This window comes from Psammomys obesus, unplaced genomic scaffold (genome assembly GCF_907164565.1).
Source record: "Psammomys obesus unplaced genomic scaffold, mPsaObe1.curated_primary_1811, whole genome shotgun sequence".
Classification (NCBI taxonomy): domain Eukaryota; kingdom Metazoa; phylum Chordata; class Mammalia; order Rodentia; family Muridae; genus Psammomys; species Psammomys obesus.
This window is the reverse complement of record NW_026596095.1, coordinates 25,381,060-25,399,114: the sequence shown is the minus strand read 5'-3', so window position 1 is coordinate 25,399,114 and position 18,055 is coordinate 25,381,060. Positions and strand designations below refer to the sequence as shown.

General features: G+C 40.6%; 1 protein-coding gene across 1 annotated transcript in view; it reads left to right on the top strand.

Moving 5' to 3' along the window:
* The window catches only part of Metap1 (methionyl aminopeptidase 1), a 36,278-nt gene extending 21,223 nt beyond the window's left edge, over positions 1-15,055 (top strand). Inside the window, exons 8-11 of the mRNA XM_055628192.1 lie at positions 4,513-4,644; positions 7,312-7,455; positions 11,242-11,307; positions 13,444-15,055. Of these exons, the coding sequence (XP_055484167.1) occupies positions 4,513-4,644; positions 7,312-7,455; positions 11,242-11,307; positions 13,444-13,607 (506 nt within the window). The 3' untranslated portion in view covers positions 13,608-15,055. The remainder of the gene's footprint in view (positions 1-4,512; positions 4,645-7,311; positions 7,456-11,241; positions 11,308-13,443) is intronic.
* The last annotated feature ends 3,000 nt before the right edge of the window (positions 15,056-18,055 follow it).

The window sequence follows — 18,055 nt, the reverse complement described above, 5'->3', positions numbered from 1 at the left end:
GTAGACCAGGTTGGTCTCAAACACACAGAAATCTGACTGTCTCTGCCTCCCAGTGCTGGGATTAAAGGGTGTGTAACCACACTTGGCAAGAAATCCTTATTTTGGGGGGTTAAGACTGGGTTTGGCTGTCCTGGAACTCTCTATAGACCAGGCTGGCAGGAACCCAGCCTGGCAGGAAACCAACCCATTTTTAATGATTGTAAGTGTGTTGCATTCAGCATATATCTAGTTTGTGTTCTAGACAACCTGTATATCTTCACAGCCTATTTTACATGTGATTGGTAAGTACACAATGTTGATGTAAAAGTAACACTGAGCCCATTATATACTTTTTTCTTTTACCAACATTTACTAAAGGTATGAAGAGATCATGATAGGTTTTCAGAAGAGATTTTAGGGAAACAGTTGTAATTAATAAAGACCTTAAGAAAAGGGAAAAACTCACAGAATTGACTTTTTAAAATTGAGTGGCTTTGGATTTCTGTACTCTTCTGTTTTGGAAACACTGCATGTGTGAGGAGCTACAATAACATTTCCCTTTGGGATGGAAAGTATCAGTGAAGGAAGCTCCCCTAGAGAAAGTAATCAAGTCTTACCCGGCTGTGAACCATGTGAGCTACACTAACAACTGGCTTGGCAAGAAATGTGTTCTGGTACGTTAATAAGGCAGTAACCAACCACTTTCTGATTTGATTTTAAGAAACTCATGCCTGATACTGTTACTGGGCCAAAAAGCCAGGGCTGGCCAAGTCATAGGTTGCAGGAGAGAACCTGAAATAACTATCATTCTCCTAAATGGACACAGTAATAAACCATACCCTTGATTCTTATCTTTATGCCCACAGATTAGTACTGCTGTCAACTCTCATCAGAGAAACCTCTTCTTGTAGTAGATTTTATTAATACAGAGACCCATAACTAGTCAACATACAGAGATATATATGAGACTGGAGTGCTTAGCTGTAAATGGGCTCTCTATATCACACCCTCATCCCCCTCACCCCACCCCATGCCAAGGCTCAGTGATTATTTCAGAAAAGGGGACAAAAATATCCTCAGAGACAGAAGTTGTGTTCTGCAGTGAAACAGCTTTTGATGGACATGACAGGGACATGAATTCATAGCACCTGTGACCATATACACAGGACATTTATAAGGTCAAGCCATCCAAAATTACACCATGGGGGAGGGGATCAAGCTCATGAAGTTCCACTCTTAGCTGAGGAGCAACAGTGGTTCCTGAATTCTGAGGGTGGGAGAGTCAGGGATGTGGTCCTTGAGATAGTCCTACGTCCATGCATATACAGGAGTACTAAGAATGTGTTTAAAACTAGCACATCCCATATTTACCACCCTACACAAAACTAAAGTCTCAGTAGATCAAAGACCTCAACATAAAACCAGGTACACTAAAACTGTTAGGGAAAAAAGTGAGGAAGAGCCTTGAACTCATTGGCATAGGAGACAACTTCCTGCTCACCAACAGCACAGGCTCTAAGAGCAACAATCAATAAATGGGACCTCATGAAACTGAAAAGCTGCTGTAAAGCAAAGGACAGTGTCATCAGAACAAAATGATACCCTACAGATTGGGAAAGGATTGTCACCAACCATATATCTAACAGAGGGCTAATATCCAGAATATATAAAGAACTCAAGAAGTTAAACAGCAACAAATCAAATAATCTAATTAAAAAATGGGGAACAGAGCTAAACAGAATTCTCAATAGAGGAATGTAGAATGGCAGAGAAACACTTAAAGAAATGCTCAACATACTTTGTCATCAGGGAGATGCAAATCGAAACCCTGAGATTTCACCTTGCACCCATCAAAATGGCTAAGATCAAAAACTCAAGTGACAACATACTGGAGAGGATGTGGAGAAAGGGGAACCCTCCTCCATTGCTGGTGGGAATGTAAACTTGTACAACCACTTTGGAAATCAATCTGGTGTTTTCTTAGACAATTAGGAATAGTGCTTCCTGAAGATCCAGCTATAGCACTCCTAGGCATATATCCAAAAGATGCTCAAGTATACAATAAGGACATTTGCTCAACCATGTTCATAGCAGCTCTGTTCATAATAGCCAGAATCTGGAAACAACCTAGATGTCCCTCAGTGGAGGAATGGATACAGTAATTGTGGAACATTTACACAATGGAATACTACTCAGCTACTAAAAACAAGGAAATCATGAAATTTGCAGGCAAATGGTGGGACCTAGAAAAGCGAGGTAATCCAGAAGCAGAAAGACATGCATAGTATATACTCACTCAGAAGTGAATATTAGCCATATACTATAGGATAAAAATACTGAAATCTATACTTCTAAAGAAGCTAAGCAAGAAGGAGGATTCTGAGTAAGTTGCTGAATCCTCGCTTAGAAGGGCAAACAGACAAGCATCGGAAGCAGGAAAAGAGGGAACAGGACAGGAGCCTGCCACAGACAGCCCCTGAAAGACTACTGATTGTGGTATCAAAGAGGATGCTGAGACGTATAGCCAAACTTTGGGCAGAGTGCAGGTAATCTTATGAAAGAAGGGGGAGATAGGAAGACCTGGAGGAAACAGGAACTCCATAAGGAGAGCAACAGAACTAAAAAATCTGGGCCCAGGGGTCTTTCCTGAGACTGATACTCCAACCCAGGACCATGCATGGAGATAACGTAGAACCCCTGCACAGATGTAGCCCGTGGCAGCTCAGTGTCCAAGTGGGTTTCCTAGTAAGGGGAACAGGGACTATCTCTGACAGGAACTCAGTGGCTGGCTCTTTGATCACATTCCCCTGTGGGGAACAGCCTTGCCAGGCCACAGTGAAAGACAATGCAGCCAGTCCTGATGAGACCTGATAGGCTAGGGTAAGATAGAAGGGGAAGAGGACCTCTTCTATCAGTGTACTAGAGTAGGGGCCTAGGGGGAGAAGAGGGAGGGAGGGTGGAATTGGGAGGAGAAGAGGGAGGGGACCACAGCTGGGATACAGATTGAATAAATTGTAATTATCATTTATTACAATTTGATAATAAAAAAATAACAGACCCCTCCCCCCAATACCAGCAGGTGAAGTTGGGAATGGAAGACAGGAAGGAATAGGGTGTGAATTTGATCAAAACACATTATGTATGAAGTTCTCAAACAAAAAATTTAAAAATAATAGGCTTCCCTAGATGTTTGTATGTTATAATGTATACATATGTATAATTAACTTATATGTTGAAATATTTATAATGTAAAGCTCATGTGCATGTGAGTGTGTTCTTGAATGCATGTGTGTTCACCTGTGCACACTTATGTGGACACCAGAGGTTAACTTTGGGTGATTTTCTCTCACTCTCCACCATATTTTTTGAGGGCTCTCTCACTGTTTTAACTAGACTGGCTGGCCAGTGCATCCCCAGCATCCTCTGAGTTTGCCCCTCCGGGATTTGGTATGTGCACCAGCCTGACTTCATTTTACATGGATGCTGGGATTAGTTACTCACATCCTCATTCTTTCTCAGAGAGCACTTTATCCATTGAGCCATCTCTGTAGGTCCCCACATGGTATTTTTATTATTAATTAATTTAGTCTTTTTATGATTCAAAGAACCAAAAGTCCAAATGTTAGAAACTGCACAGGTAGGAGAGAATAGATATAATGTTGTCTTTATTATAGTTGTTATTTACTCATATAGAGCTCTTGTTTACAAACATTTCATAAGTTTTGAAATCAGTCCTGATTTTCATATTTTCATATAGGGTAACTATCTATCTATCTATCTATCTATCTATCTATCTATCTATCTATCTATCTATCTATCTATCTATCTATCTATCTATCTGCAACAGAGTCTCACTATATAGTTCTTGCCAGCCTTGAACTCAAAGAGATCCTCCATACCACACCTGACTAAACCTTAGTTTTTTTGTTATTCATACAGCATGTGGCATTTTTCAGGAATGAATTGTCTGCTTTGCAGTGGTTCAGGTTGCCTGAAGTCTATAATGTAACGATATTCATTTAGTGTATTCTCTAGATAGACACGTAATTTCTTGTAGTGACACAGAGTAATCTGCTTTAAGCCTGGGGTAAGGACGGATGAATGACCAGTAGATTTTTAAAATAACCCAGAACAAGGTAAGCTTTGCTCTGTGTCCCAGGCAGAAGAAGAGCAAGCTAAAGATAAGTGGAAATGTTTTCTGTTTAATGGCAGAACTTAAGTGACATCATCAGTTCAGAATTATTAACCTGGTTATTTATCTTACACAGTTGTTTCCTATATAATGTTTCTCCTGCCACAAAGGATCTCATTACTAGCATAAAAGCCTACAACTGTCTGTTGCTGCACAGTCATACTCTAGTTCTCTACAGTGAGTTATTTCCCCTGAGGGTTTTCTCTTAGGCATCACTACACTCACTGGGAACTTGAGGATGCAGATGGTATCGTTTTCATTCAAGTGCATGAAGCCATTATGCTTGATTTTAAAACATAAACAAACATCGGCTTTATATCTGTTTTTTTCTTTCCTTCCAGTGGATATCACTCTTTATCGAAATGGTTATCATGGGGATCTAAACGAGACCTTTTTTGTTGGAGATGTGGATGAAGGAGCACGGAAGCTTGTTCAGACTACGTATGAATGCCTGATGCAAGCAATTGATGCAGGTCAGCCTCAGCTGTGGCACCCCTGGCAGCGTACTGCAGCGCACCACAGACCACCACTGTTCAATGCACTGTTACTTTATTTTTCTTTTTGATTCTTTTCAGTTGCATTGTGTTGTCATAGGAAAAGCAAGGATTGGATTTGGGTGAATGGGGATGGAGCCTCCTTGATGTTTGTGTCCCTCTTTGCTTTTCATAGCTCTTTACTTCAGTATCCTTGGTACTTATAGGGTCTTTTTTTTTTTTTTTAATTCTCTTTCTGCTGTACTTGAAGCTGTATATAGGTAGTGTATATGCTTAGTTAGGTTAGAATTGTAGAATGTTCATCTCTCTTAAAAAATTTTTATTTATGTGAATTGGTGTTTTATTTGCATGTATATCTCTGTGCGGGTGTTGGATTCCCTGGAACTGGAGACAGTTGTGAATTGTCATGTAGATGCTGGGGATTGAACCTGGGACTTCTGGAAGAGCAAACATTGGTCTTAACCACTGAGCCATCTTTCCAGCCCTTATTTGGTATCTCTTAGTTTGCTATGACTTCAACTAATATCTTAAAGATCCTTCTAAATTAGTCTATATACCTGCATATATCGATGTACCTCCTTTAAAATACTTTTTAAAATTACAAATATGTATGTATGCACATAGGCACTGTGCTAGTGAGGACAACTTTTGGGAGTTGGTTCCCTCCTGTCACTTGGGTTCTGGGGATGGGACTGAGGTCATGGGGTGCGACAGCAAGTGCTTCTCTGCACAGGAGAGGAGGCACAGGGCCTTGTGCATGCTAGCCAGCACTTCCCCATTCAGCTGCCTTACTGGCCCTGGCTCATTATTGCTATTCTTTTTCTTACTTTGTTGTTTAGTTTATAGGTGTTAGGATTTTATGTTGTCCTGAATGTTGGTGGTTTCCTGCTTCTACAGCATTGCCTATAATAAGTACATTTCTCTAATCTTTCTCAGGCTGTCTTGGTTCTTACAGATGACTTGTCCAGGCCTTTTTTGTTGTTGTTGTTTTGGGATGGCAGAACAGTAAGTGCTTGTGGTTTGAGACTACTGATAAAAGGCTAGTCCGGGAGCAATTTTCCAGAAAGTTCTATAGCCTTTGAATTTTCATACTCAGTGTGTGATCTTTCTCACCACATACTATTCCCACCAAAGCTCTAACGTGTCATTGGCCATGTTTGAGTGGAATCCTCCAACGAATGTATGGTTAATTCTAATAACATTGATCTGCTTTGACTGTTTGTAGTGTACTGTTTACGATATAAGAAATTAAGCTTTTACTGTTTCATATAAAGACTCCTTGGGTTAAAATGAAAACGATAAATATTAGTGTGGGGAAGTTCTCCACCCAAGTTTACTTACTATCGATTTAAAAACTTCAGAGTTTTAGGTGATATTACAAGAACTTTCATATTTTCATTTTTGAGAGCTTCAGTTTTCAATTATTTTTAAGGCTTTTAACCAAATAATTTGTTCAGTGTTTCTGTCCTCTGCATCTATCATGACTGACATAACCAGAAATATTGAGTGCTGTACAGAAACACGGCTAGAACGTGGCAGGCACTGACCAGAAGCTGAAGTTACTTTCCAGAGTAGAAATCTAGGGTGTATCTTGTTATTGTGAGTTTGTTAATATTTTAACTTCATTTTAAGTTGTTTAACTTTATCTCTGGTGAGTTACCAACACTCTTCCCTTATGTAACCAAAATGTCTCCAGATAGGATCTGTGGGTCAAGGTTGTCTCCAGTTGGCTATTTGGGAAAGAATCCCCATTGCTTCCTCTGCCTTTATTGTTGCATGAGGATTTGTTTCATTATGTACTATGCATTGTGGCATGAAATTTTGTTGTGTATCCACCACCTCTCCCAGACTGCAGTCCTGGGTGAGACTGACAAAAATTACTGAAAAAGAAAAATTCAGAATTTTTGATTAAAATATTCCTTTAGCTAGTTACTCAGACCTTTGATTATATGGGGAAGATTTATATTCTCTGTATTTATTCTCTAGAATAAATATAGATTTATATTCTATAGGGCATGGAAGAAGGAAGTTCTCTCTGCCTTTGCCTTGCCTAGCTAGTAAGTTCATTCTTCACTGGTGTTAGAGCCTACCTCTGTGGGGACTCCAGCATATACTGCAGATCAGCAGAGACACTCAGCCTAATGGACTAAACAACTACTGGACTCCTGGACCTTTTTTGTTAGTAGACAGTCATTGTTGGTACCTCTTCTAATAAGTCCCCGTGTGTGTGTGTGTGTGTGTGTGTGTGTGTGTGTGTGTGTGTGTGTGTTTGCGTGTGTGTTTGCGTGTGTGTGCTTTCTTCATTCTGTAAGTTCTGTTCCTCTAGAGGACCCTGACTAATATATCCTTAGTGAAAGAGATTTTTAAAAAACATGTTTCCATTGTATTGTTTAGTGTTTTAGAGAAAACAAAAGGTGCTTTTTTTGACCCTTTGGTGTTCTCCTCTTTTTTTATTAAAGGAGGTGTTCCTGTTTTTGAATTAGCTTTGGCATTTACTGGGCATCTGGATTTCCCTGGGCCTTCATTTCCTCGTATGTAGAGTCAGGCATGAAGGCATAGTGTTTACCAAGGTCCTCCTTGCCACAAGGAATCCAGCTGCTTAGTTAAATGCTGCTTTTCCTCACAGGTCTTTTCTCTTCCTTTCAGTGAAGCCTGGTGTTCGATACCGAGAACTGGGGAACATCATTCAGAAACACGCCCAAGCAAATGGATTCTCAGTTGTTCGAAGCTATTGTGGGCATGGAATCCACAAACTTTTCCATACAGCTCCCAATGTACCACACTATGCCAGTGAGTACTGTTCAGATACTTGGTTATTTCTGTTTATGAACAAATACTCAAGTATAAGTCAGGGCCTCCTGCTTTCTCTTGACTGAAGTAATGTATAAGCTGTGAATACATTCCTTTTCCTCCCAATTTCACCTGTTCAAACATAACGTCACGCTTACGCCTTCCTCACATGACAGCGACAGCAGATGTGTGGCCAGGAAGAGGTGGTCCAGGCTCTGCTGTCTTTAACTAATCCTTTCAGGTCACTCTGGTATTATGTTCTGTTCAGCATGTAGTGTGTCAGGAGCAGAGATGCTTGGAAGGATCTGCTTGGGAATTGTAGTCAGCCAGCCTGGGACTGGCGTAAATCATCTGTATTAGCTTCCATTTGCAGAAATTCAGTCAATTATATCTAACTGCAAAGGAAATAGGAAATGTAATCTAATTGAGTTCTTTGGGAGAAACCTAAATCGATTTTGGCAATCAGTAAGTAGTGTTCCTATAATAAGTCTTGCTCTCACCCTTCTAATTCCTTAGGTAAAATCAGTGCATCTTACTTGGTTTGCTGGGAGTTCTTCATGTATTATTTATTGGTTTAATAAAGGAGAATAAGGTACTTAATTTTAAGTTGAGAGTGGTGTGCAAGAAAAAGAAAGAAAGTCTTAGAGATCTTGTCTCTGGAAGATTAGCCATTTGTGAAATGTGTCTTATTTTGTGTTAGGAATGAGAGCTGTCCATCAAAATAAATGAGCAAGGAAAGGAATTTAGCATACATGCGTGTATGCACTTAAATGCATTCTTCCGAACTTTTTTGAAAGCACTCATATCTTTGTATTAGTTTCTCATTGTATGGTAGTAGGGAATGATAACCTCCACGAGTTGTTCACTTCATTGATACTGGGAAGCAAAGAATGTGCCTGACATTCAGACAAAAACTCACCTGATGTTTGGAATGACAATGGTGGTGATACCCACTATCTCATTTGATCATCAAAACTAAATCATTTCCTAGCTCTGTTTATTATTGGCCCAGTGTTGAACTGAATCCAGGATTTGTGTCTGCTAGGCAAGCACAACCTCTGAGCTGCATCTTCTGCCTCTTTTCAGCCATACTTTGAAAAGCAGGTTGTGTGCTCACATGGATAGTTCATTTGCTCACAGTTAATGCTGTCAAGTGAACAAATGCCATGGCTGACCTTTGGGACGCGGGTTCTCTCTGACTCTGGAGTAGGTCTTTTCTCTCGTATTTAATGCTTCTTACAGTGAGAAATGAAACAGTTGATGACTGTCCTGGGGATTACCTAAAGCATGGCTGAGGTTTTGGTGTGGTGGAAGAGATGAGAAAGCACTGCAGGTAGGGGGGGTTCTGAATAGTCCTGAGCTGAGACCTAAGCTAAGCTTGGCTGAAGGTTGTTTTGAGGTGTCAGGAACAGGCAGTCTGAGGAATAAAATATGGGGTTCTTCTTGCACATAGAGGAATTTTTAGGAATATTTTGGGAGGGTGCTGTTACCTAGGAATGACTCAGCAGTTGAAATGATGAACACACAGCAACTCTTGACTGCTCACATGGGATCTGAGGAAGAAAGGAGAAGAGAAACCAGGCTAGAGGGGGTAGTAGGGAAGAGTGTGACCACAGTGCATCGTTCAGAAGTGTGGACCTGGCATGAAGCTTTTAAAAAAGGAAACAGTACACAGATATGTGCACAAATGAATGCCGTGAAGCTGGTGATAAGACTGTATTGGCTGTGGTGTCTAGGTTGTCACATAGTGAACGCTGCTCATGGGCCTTGATGCTTTGGGCCAGCTGTTTTCTAGGTTCATGCCTCTGAAGAAGAATGAGTGTAGTGGGGAAGCTGGAGTGGTGCTTTGTGTGGACAACACACAGGGTATCAGTCAGCACTCACCTGTAGACCACATCATTGTGATGTTAGGAAAAGGGAAGAGAAGGAAAGAAGATACAAACACTGGAAAACAGCTAGCAACTTTATTTGTGTATGTTAAATCCTGAAGTAAGCTGAGTGTCCATTCCAGTCACTAAATTGAAGTGCTAGTCTCATCATAAGGGCTGTGTGTAAGAGACTAGAGAGAGAGTAATCCAAGTGTAGAGGCAACAAACTGATTTAAGTATGAATTAGTAAGGCTGAAGATAGTAAAATTTGTGGGAGGAGGTGAGTCAGTTGTAATATAGCAGAGATACCTAAGTTTCATATTAAATATAAGAAAGAAAACAGGGCTGGAGACATGGTTGAGAGTACTGGCAGCTCTTACAGAGGGTCGAGGTTGGATTCCCAGCACTCACATGGCAGTTTATTATTGTGTGTAGCTCCAGGTCCAGTGGATTTGATACCCTTTTCTGGCTTTCTCGAGTACCAGGCCCATAGGTGCTACACAGACATACATGTAGGCAAAATACTCATACACATAAAATAAAAATGAAAATTATTTTAAAAAGTAGAAGACTGAAACAGGAAGCAATATGTTAGTTTCCACATTTGGTATGTTTCCAAGTCACAGTAATGGAAGTGCCCTGTGTTTACATGTATACCTGACTTATTTACCCTAACAGTACAGTAGGTACAAGTTTTTCATTTTTTTCTTTTCTTAATACAAGGTTTCTCTTTGTGGCCCTGGTTGTCCTGGAACTCATGATCTGCCTGCTTCTGCCTCCCAAGTGCTGGGATTAAAGACATGCACGTCTGGCTCAAGTTTTAAAATTTACATGGCAATAGTAAATTTTAAACAACCCCTCAGATAACCTTTGTTTGTTGAGTGAGTTGTTAACAAAACTAAAACTTTTTTTTTTTTTCAGTATTCTATGACATGAGTAGTAGAAGTTAGAGCTCTTTTTAATGAATAATGAATGAGTGGCAGAAACAGGAATATTAGCAGGTAGTCACTTGTAGGAGCTGTCTTAAAAGTAACCAGTGGGATTTTAACCCTGTATCCTTAAGGACACATCATACCTCATGTATCCCAATATTGAAAGTTATATAAGCTATTGAGATACATAATGCCTACTGTTTTAATTTTTTAATTTTGCACTTTTTTACATTTAAAACCCATCTCTGTTGCTCTGATAGCATCAGACAGCACAGCTTTCGATTCCTTCATGTCCTTTGCTTTCTGTAACACCACATAGGAATGCTTTGTTGTTTTGAGTCAGGGTCTCTCTGTGTAGCCCTGGCTGTCCTAGACTTGCTTTGTAGACCAGGATGGCCTCAAATTCATAGCGATCTCCTGCTTGCGCCTCCCTGAATGCCGGGATTAAAGGTGTGTCCCACCGTGCCCTGCTAGGAATTCTTAACATTTTCTGTTTGATAGATACAGGTAACTATATCTGTGCCTATTTATCATCTCTTTATAGAAACTTATTCCCCTTAACCAAAGAGGTGAGAGACTTCCGGTATATTATACATGTCACTCAAACTTCCATAAAGTGATGGGTGATGGCATTCTGTTTGATAACCAATAACACCCCAACATCTCCACTATCTCCCCTCCACTCCCGCCACCACCACTGAGTACTGGGAATAAAGTTGTGCTCCACCACACCCAGCAGTGATTGCCTTTTCTAATTTGTATTAGCACAAAAGATTGTGTTTTTATGTTAATTAATGGTGATTATATATGGAGCTTGTGGACATCCCTGTATCACCAGGTGGTTACTGGTGATAGCCTCTTTGCTGAATGACAGACGGTGAGAAAATTGGGAAAGTAATGAAGGGGAGTCCTGTGGTCTTGTGAGCTGTTCAGTTCAGTGCTGTTTGGGTTTTGGTGTCTTTTGAGACTTTTTCCTTTAATTTCAGAAAATAAGGCAGTTGGTGTGATGAAATCGGGCCATGTGTTTACAATTGAGCCAATGATTTGTGAAGGTGAGTTTGCATGTTCCTATACTGTTTTTGTCTCTTAGTGTTTTATTGCTGTGACGAGACACTAAGACCACAGCAACTCTCATGTAAAACATTTAATTGGGCCTGGCTTACTGGCTCACAGTTTTAATCTGTTACCGTCTTGGCAGGGAACACTGGTGTGTAGGCAGACATGGTGCTGAAGAAGTTGCTGAGAGTTCTATATACAGATTTGCAGGCTGCAAGAAGAGAGGGACACTGAGCATAACTTGACCATTTGAAACCTCAAAGCCCACCCCTATTGACATACTTCCTTCAGCAAAGCCACACTTACTTTATGCTTCCTTAGAGTACCATTCCCTGGTGACCAAGCATTCAATCACATGATTCTATAGAGGCCATTCATATTCAAACCACCACAATTTGTAGCATTTTTTTTTCTCTTAAATTTTTATGTATTTAATTTTTGCAAGTGTGCACATAGTATGTAGAGGGTGGGCAGCGTGTGGAGGTTGGTTCTACCATCTGTGGCCTAGGAATCAAATTTAGGTTGTCAGCATTTCTTTCCTGTCTTGGCAGACCTTGAACATTTGTTGAATATTTGTTTTTAGTTTTGGTTACAAATCAAATCAGTATCTGATTTTGTTTGCTTCCTTTTGCTACATTCTTTCTAGTGCATCTTTTTTTTTTTTTTTTTTTTTTTTTTTGGTTTTTCAAGTCAGGATTTCTCTGTGTAGCCCTGACTAATTTGGACTCGCTTTTGTAGATCAGGCTGGCTTCGAACTCACAGACATTCTCCTGCCTCTGACTCTTGAGTGCTGGGATTAAAGGCATACACCACCACCTGGCTCCCAATTACATCATGATTGTTAATATATGGGGTTTCTAACAAGATCATAGTTTAACGTAGTGGATTCTTTTATTGTTCGTAAATATAAAGTACTTGAATTTTGGGCCTATTCCAAAAGATCTTATCAAAGGATGAGTTGTAACAGCAAGATCCTATGTCAAGCCTTTGTAGAAGTTTTTGCTTGATGTAGATGAAGGGGGAAGAGGAGGCACAGTTATACAGGTTAATTCCAGTTAATAGAGGTGTTAGAAGAGTAAGCAGATCCTTGAGGAGTGTAACTTGCCTAGTTCTCATAGCTGCTCATGTGGCAGAATTGGCCAGACTGATGAGCTCTCACTTGTGTGGTTTCCTGCAGCATCACAAGGGAGCACAGCACAGGTTCACTAATCTCTCATGATCGTCTGTGGGGGCTCGGGCTCTCATGGTGCGCTTGTTACGAGCATTTATCAGATTACAACTGGGAAATGCTTCTGCCATTTCTTTATTGGGTTTAAGCAGGGCAGCGTGTCAGTGCTGTTGGCGTCTTTTGAAGCACAGCCTTTCCAGATCCTCCAGGTGTGAATATTCGTATGTGCGTTAGTGACCAGAGGTCAACCCTACCTTCTGTTTTTCAGGACCCCTCCACTTTGTTTTTGAACTAAGTCTTTTACTGGGACGTGGGTTTGACAGTTAGGCTAGCCTGGCTGCCACAAGCCCCAGAGACTGCTGCTTTTTACATGGGTGCTAGGTATCAGACTCGGGTCCTTACCCTTTTAAGGGAAGGGCTTTGTCAACTCAGCTGTCTCCTCAGCCTGCATATTTTTCTTAGTCTTCAAAAACCCTATTTTTCTTTCTTTGCCCCTCTTTGTCTGGTTTTTAAATTTTTATGCTATAATCTGTCCTCACCCTCTGATTGTGTGCCTGCCATTTATTTACAGTTACTTCAGGAGTGTCATGCCATAGCTGTGCAGGAACTCATGTTCATTATGTACACTGGGATAGTTCAGTCTGTTGTTCTGGAAATTGTCAGTTCTAAGTTTCTGTTCAATTTTGTGGGAGGAGTTTCCATGTGTTTGCTGAAAGAAAGTCTCATGCCTTTATTTTGGAAACGCCATCTTGATTTGATATTGAGAAATAGAAAAGTTATCAAATCGCTCCACTGAACAAGTTTAGACAATGTTATTTTGTTAGTGCTACAGATGGGAATGAAGTTGGAAAAGCTTTAGCTAGAACAACGTATTAAGAGGGGTCTTAATAGTGAATTTGACTTATTATTTCCTCTGAGAGACTGTGAATGAAAAAAACTAAGCAACTGTTTTTGCTTGTTTAAGGTGGATGGCAAGATGAAACCTGGCCAGATGGCTGGACTGCAGTGACAAGGGACGGAAAGCGATCTGCTCAGTTTGAGCACACCCTGCTGGTCACGGACACTGGCTGTGAAATTCTCACTCGGAGACTTGATAGCTCTCGGCCTCATTTCATGTCCCAGTTTTAATTCCTCTCAAGATGCCTAACATCTGAACATCATCTTGTACTGTGCATTTTATTGAAAGTACAGAAATGAAGAGGTTTCTTTTTTCTTTTTTAATCACTCGTTTTGTTTTGACTGTGGATAAGAATGGACTACAGCATTTGGTGTGTGTCCTCAAGAGCATTTTTTTGGGTCTGAAAAAGCTGAGAAGAATAAAGGAAACATTGCTTACTTCCTTCAGTCCCTGGCCTCACCCCCAGTTCTCTGTACTGTGTTTTCTTCTTTGCCCCTTGAGCACTTTGACTAAACATGCTTCTCGTTGCTTTGTCACTGCCATAGACCAGCCGCCAAGGGCCAGCTGTTTTACAGGAGAATGTTGAAGATGAGAAATCTTGAAACTTTAGCAACATGTTGCTCCAGATTTTTTATTATATATTGATATATATGGAAATATATATGCATACATTTTAAATTCCATATACATAATTACTGAACACTATATGACCTGTGGTCTGGGTTGATTCTGATTTGACAGGATATGTGCTGTCATAAACGGATCCATAATTTGTTAGGGATTAATTCCTAGTTGGGAATTGGCCTCCTCTCACCCCCATGCTAATTATTTATCCTTGTATGTGTGTAGGGAACACTTCCGTGTAGTGTGGACCATGTGCCAGTGAATGGATGCTAAGAGTCACTTGGAAGTTATCAGACTTTGTAAGGTCTGGTGTTTGGTAAAATAGCTGAGCGGCAGGTGGTGGCTGGCAGCCGCAGAGTAACCTCACAGTACACTGCTACTTCAGATGTCTTTTTGGTCAGAAATGAGAGGGAAGAAGCTCCCTTTAAGGGTACACCTCTGGAGTTCTTAGAACAGAGTGGCAGTTGTCCTGTGGCAGGTGATGGGGAGAGTTCCAAAATGTCCCCAGGAGTCAGCATAGTCATGGGTGGCTATAAGTTTTAATATACAGTAAACTAACAGCAGTGAGAAAGGAACTTGTTGCAGTACTGTAAACACTCAATATGGATATGCTGCTATCCTTTGTTGCAAATGCACCTCACCTCTGGGTGGTTGAGAGCCTCATTGAAAATGACCTGTGCCCAGAATCTGTGCTCCTTGGGGGTTGTTCAAATACGAGTGTATGCAGTGGAGACACACCAGATCATACAGTTGTCATGAGGTATCCTTGATTACCAGGTGTCTTGTGACTTTATTGTAATATAACTTGATACCACTGATGCATACTAAGACATCTTTCCCAGAGTGCCTCAGACCTTATTGCTTTAAGAGAATGACGATAATGTTTTCATGACTTTAATGATTTAGTAAAGTGATTGAAGCTGGTGTAGACTTCTGGGTGTGTGTGTTAAAAGTTTTTATCAAACTGTAATATTTGTGAATGGAATGCCTTGTAATATGAATGTTAATATAATATGTAAAGGGAGATTAAAAGTTTGAATGATTATCCCACTTACTCTAGTTGTATTTGTTGGGATTTCAGAGGGAACTGATGGGAATGAGGCTAATTTCATAGTCTAAACTCATGACCATTGGAGCACCTTTTCAGGTATAATATTGTACCATAATTGCATAGTATTTAATCCAGCAGAATGCCAGCACCAGCTGAGATGTAGCTGCATCATGGGAGCTTTTAAGGCCAAGAGGATGGCATATTTAGGGAAACATTTTCTATTCCGACAGCAGAATTAGTAATGGGAGTAGGGTGGGTGTTCAGTTTCTATCATTAGAAAATAAAGCTCCTGGAACAAAATCTTGGTAGTTTTGTGAAAAGATTAGACATGTTGGTGGGACTGCTTTCATTGTTTTGTTTTTTAAACTGTGGACTCTAGTTTAATCTCAAACTAATCCTGGATTAAAAATACTAGATTTAGTTTAAAAAACATCTACTTTCTCATTGCACAACGACAGTTAAGTTAATGTATTAGCTCTTTTTTGTCAGGGTTGGGACTGAACTGGTGGCCTTGTATATAGACAGGAGCTCTACTCTGCCCAACATATCCAGTTTAACTTGTAAACTGGTTTTCTTCCTCCTGTCTTGCATTTCCTATATAATTTGAAAGAAGAAAAATATGTCTGTCCTCTGTCTTAGTGCTTTTGTTGCTATGACACTACCCAACAAAAGCTATCTAGGAGAAGATTTATTTGGGTTTATAGTTGTTTTTAAAAGAGACAATGCACCTTGGAAGAATGGCCTGGTGGTAGCGCATCAACCTGCTGGTCACTTTGTGTTCCCAGGAAGCAGATGTGATGATGCTAGTGCTAGCCTGGCTTCCTGCTTTTCATCTTTGTATTGAGACCTTCGCTCATAGGATGGCGCCATCTCCATTCAGGATGGGTCTTCTTACCTCAGTTAAAACTCTGGAAAAACTCCCTACACTCCTAGGTGACTCCCAAGTCCAGTCAAGTTGACAATGAAAAGAAACCACATTTCTTCTTCTTCTTCTTTTTTTTCCCCTCTGATATGTAGTTTAGAACTCCTTCAACATGTATAATACTCAGTGCCTATGTGATTTATAGACAAGGCTGGGGATTTGCTATTGCAAATTACTGTCTTCTATGTCACTTCTGGTTTGGTTGAAATTAACAGAATACTCCGTAGATACACCTGAACTAGAGAGATGGCTTGGTAGTTAGAGTGCTTGCTGATGGACAATCATGAGCACCAGGGTTGTGATCCCAGCAACCACATGAAGCCACATGTCCCATATATGCCTGTAATCCCAGCAGTGAGGGAGATTGCTGGGCCTTGCTGGCTGCCAGCACAGCTGGGAAATGGGAAGTGAGATGCTGCCTGGAGGGAACAAGGCACAGTGGTAGAGAAGGACACCTATGCTCTTCTCTAGTCCAGTGCAAACACACATCTTACACAAAATTTGATTTTTGCTTTTTGGTACCTTTGCTTCATATATCTATGTATATACTTTTCCCTGACCTAGTCCTGGGATTGAACCCAAGGCTTTGTCCACAAAGGGTATTATACTTTGCACATTACTGCTTCAACCCCTATTTACAGATATTTGTGCTGGGGTGTAACTCTTGATAGGGTGCTTGACTAACAGAGGCTTTGTGGTTTAATTCCCAGTGAGTACCCCACATCCCAGCAAAGGAGTCATGTTTTAACATTGGTGCATAATTACGTATATACAGACTCAGTTTCCCCCAGGTTTCTTTTAAGCACCCTGTCATGTAGCAGTAGTTGTGTTTGTTCCAGAATAACTCCCCTTAGTGTTTTAGGAAAATAACACTTAACAAATTGCGTCAGTTGCATATAAAAGTCTAGTTCTCATGAGGATACACTGAGAAATATTTTGATGGAAGAAATCATGTCACGTTGCATTCATTACATCCCACATGAGCTGTCACAGTGTTCCAGTGTGTTTGATAACTTGGTGTCTGTCCCTCCCTGAGTTTCCCCTCATGACTTTTAAACAAATTTTGAGGAGCTACTAGGAAACAGTGTGGATATCATGGTCATGCAATGATTTTAGTACTCATTGATTTCCTTGCCTTAACCCACTATTTTCTTGCATTTGTCCTGCAAGTTGGGTTTCCCAAATCTAGCATTCTATTCACATTTACTGACATTTTACAAAAAAGCACAAGTACATCATCTCTCTATGATTATTAGCTGACGGCTGATGTGTTCCTCCCTTAGTAATCCCCTCAACCTCAACTATCACTCTTAGCTCATACTTGTTTTTCTAGACAGCTTTTCACTGTGTAGCCCTGGCCATCCTAGAACTCACTCCACCAACCAGGTGGCCTCGAACTCAGATAACCTGCCTCTGCCTGCCTCCCAGGTGCTGGGATTATTAAGGGCGTGCACCGGCAGTGCCTTGCATCATCCCTTAACATTTTTGAGAATCTGATTGTATTTTGATAATGCCTCTTCCATACCTCCTCCAGATCACCCTTATCTCCCTATCCACCGAACTTTGTGTTTTTAAACCCTTTGAGTCCAATTTATGTTGCCCAACTGCTCAGAGTGGAGGCCTGCCCTGAGATGTGACCCCAGGCGTCATGCCATTAAATCTGATTTAATTTTTCCCAGCATATAATCAAAGGGCAATGGCTACTCAGCTACAGATGGGATTTTGTGCTCACTTTCCTGTCTTTGTGCTGGGACTTTGATTGGCTTGAGCATGTGCAAAACTTGTGTTGCCACAAATCATTATGTGCAACTTCTGGGTTATGTCTGGAAGTTTCCTTAAAATCATACCACCACCCTTGGTTCTTAAGTCTTTCTACCTCATCTTCCACAAAGATCTCTGAGCCTTGGAGGAGGGGTGATATATACATCTCATTTAGTGTTGAGCAATCCAGTTACTCTCTCTGCAAGGTGAACAGTTGTTGAGGGTCTGCTAATTGCTACCTACTCTAAGAAGCATCTGTGAAGAAGGCTGAGAGAAACCCCTATGTCCGGCTTGACGGTGAAGCATTTTTTTTTGTAAAC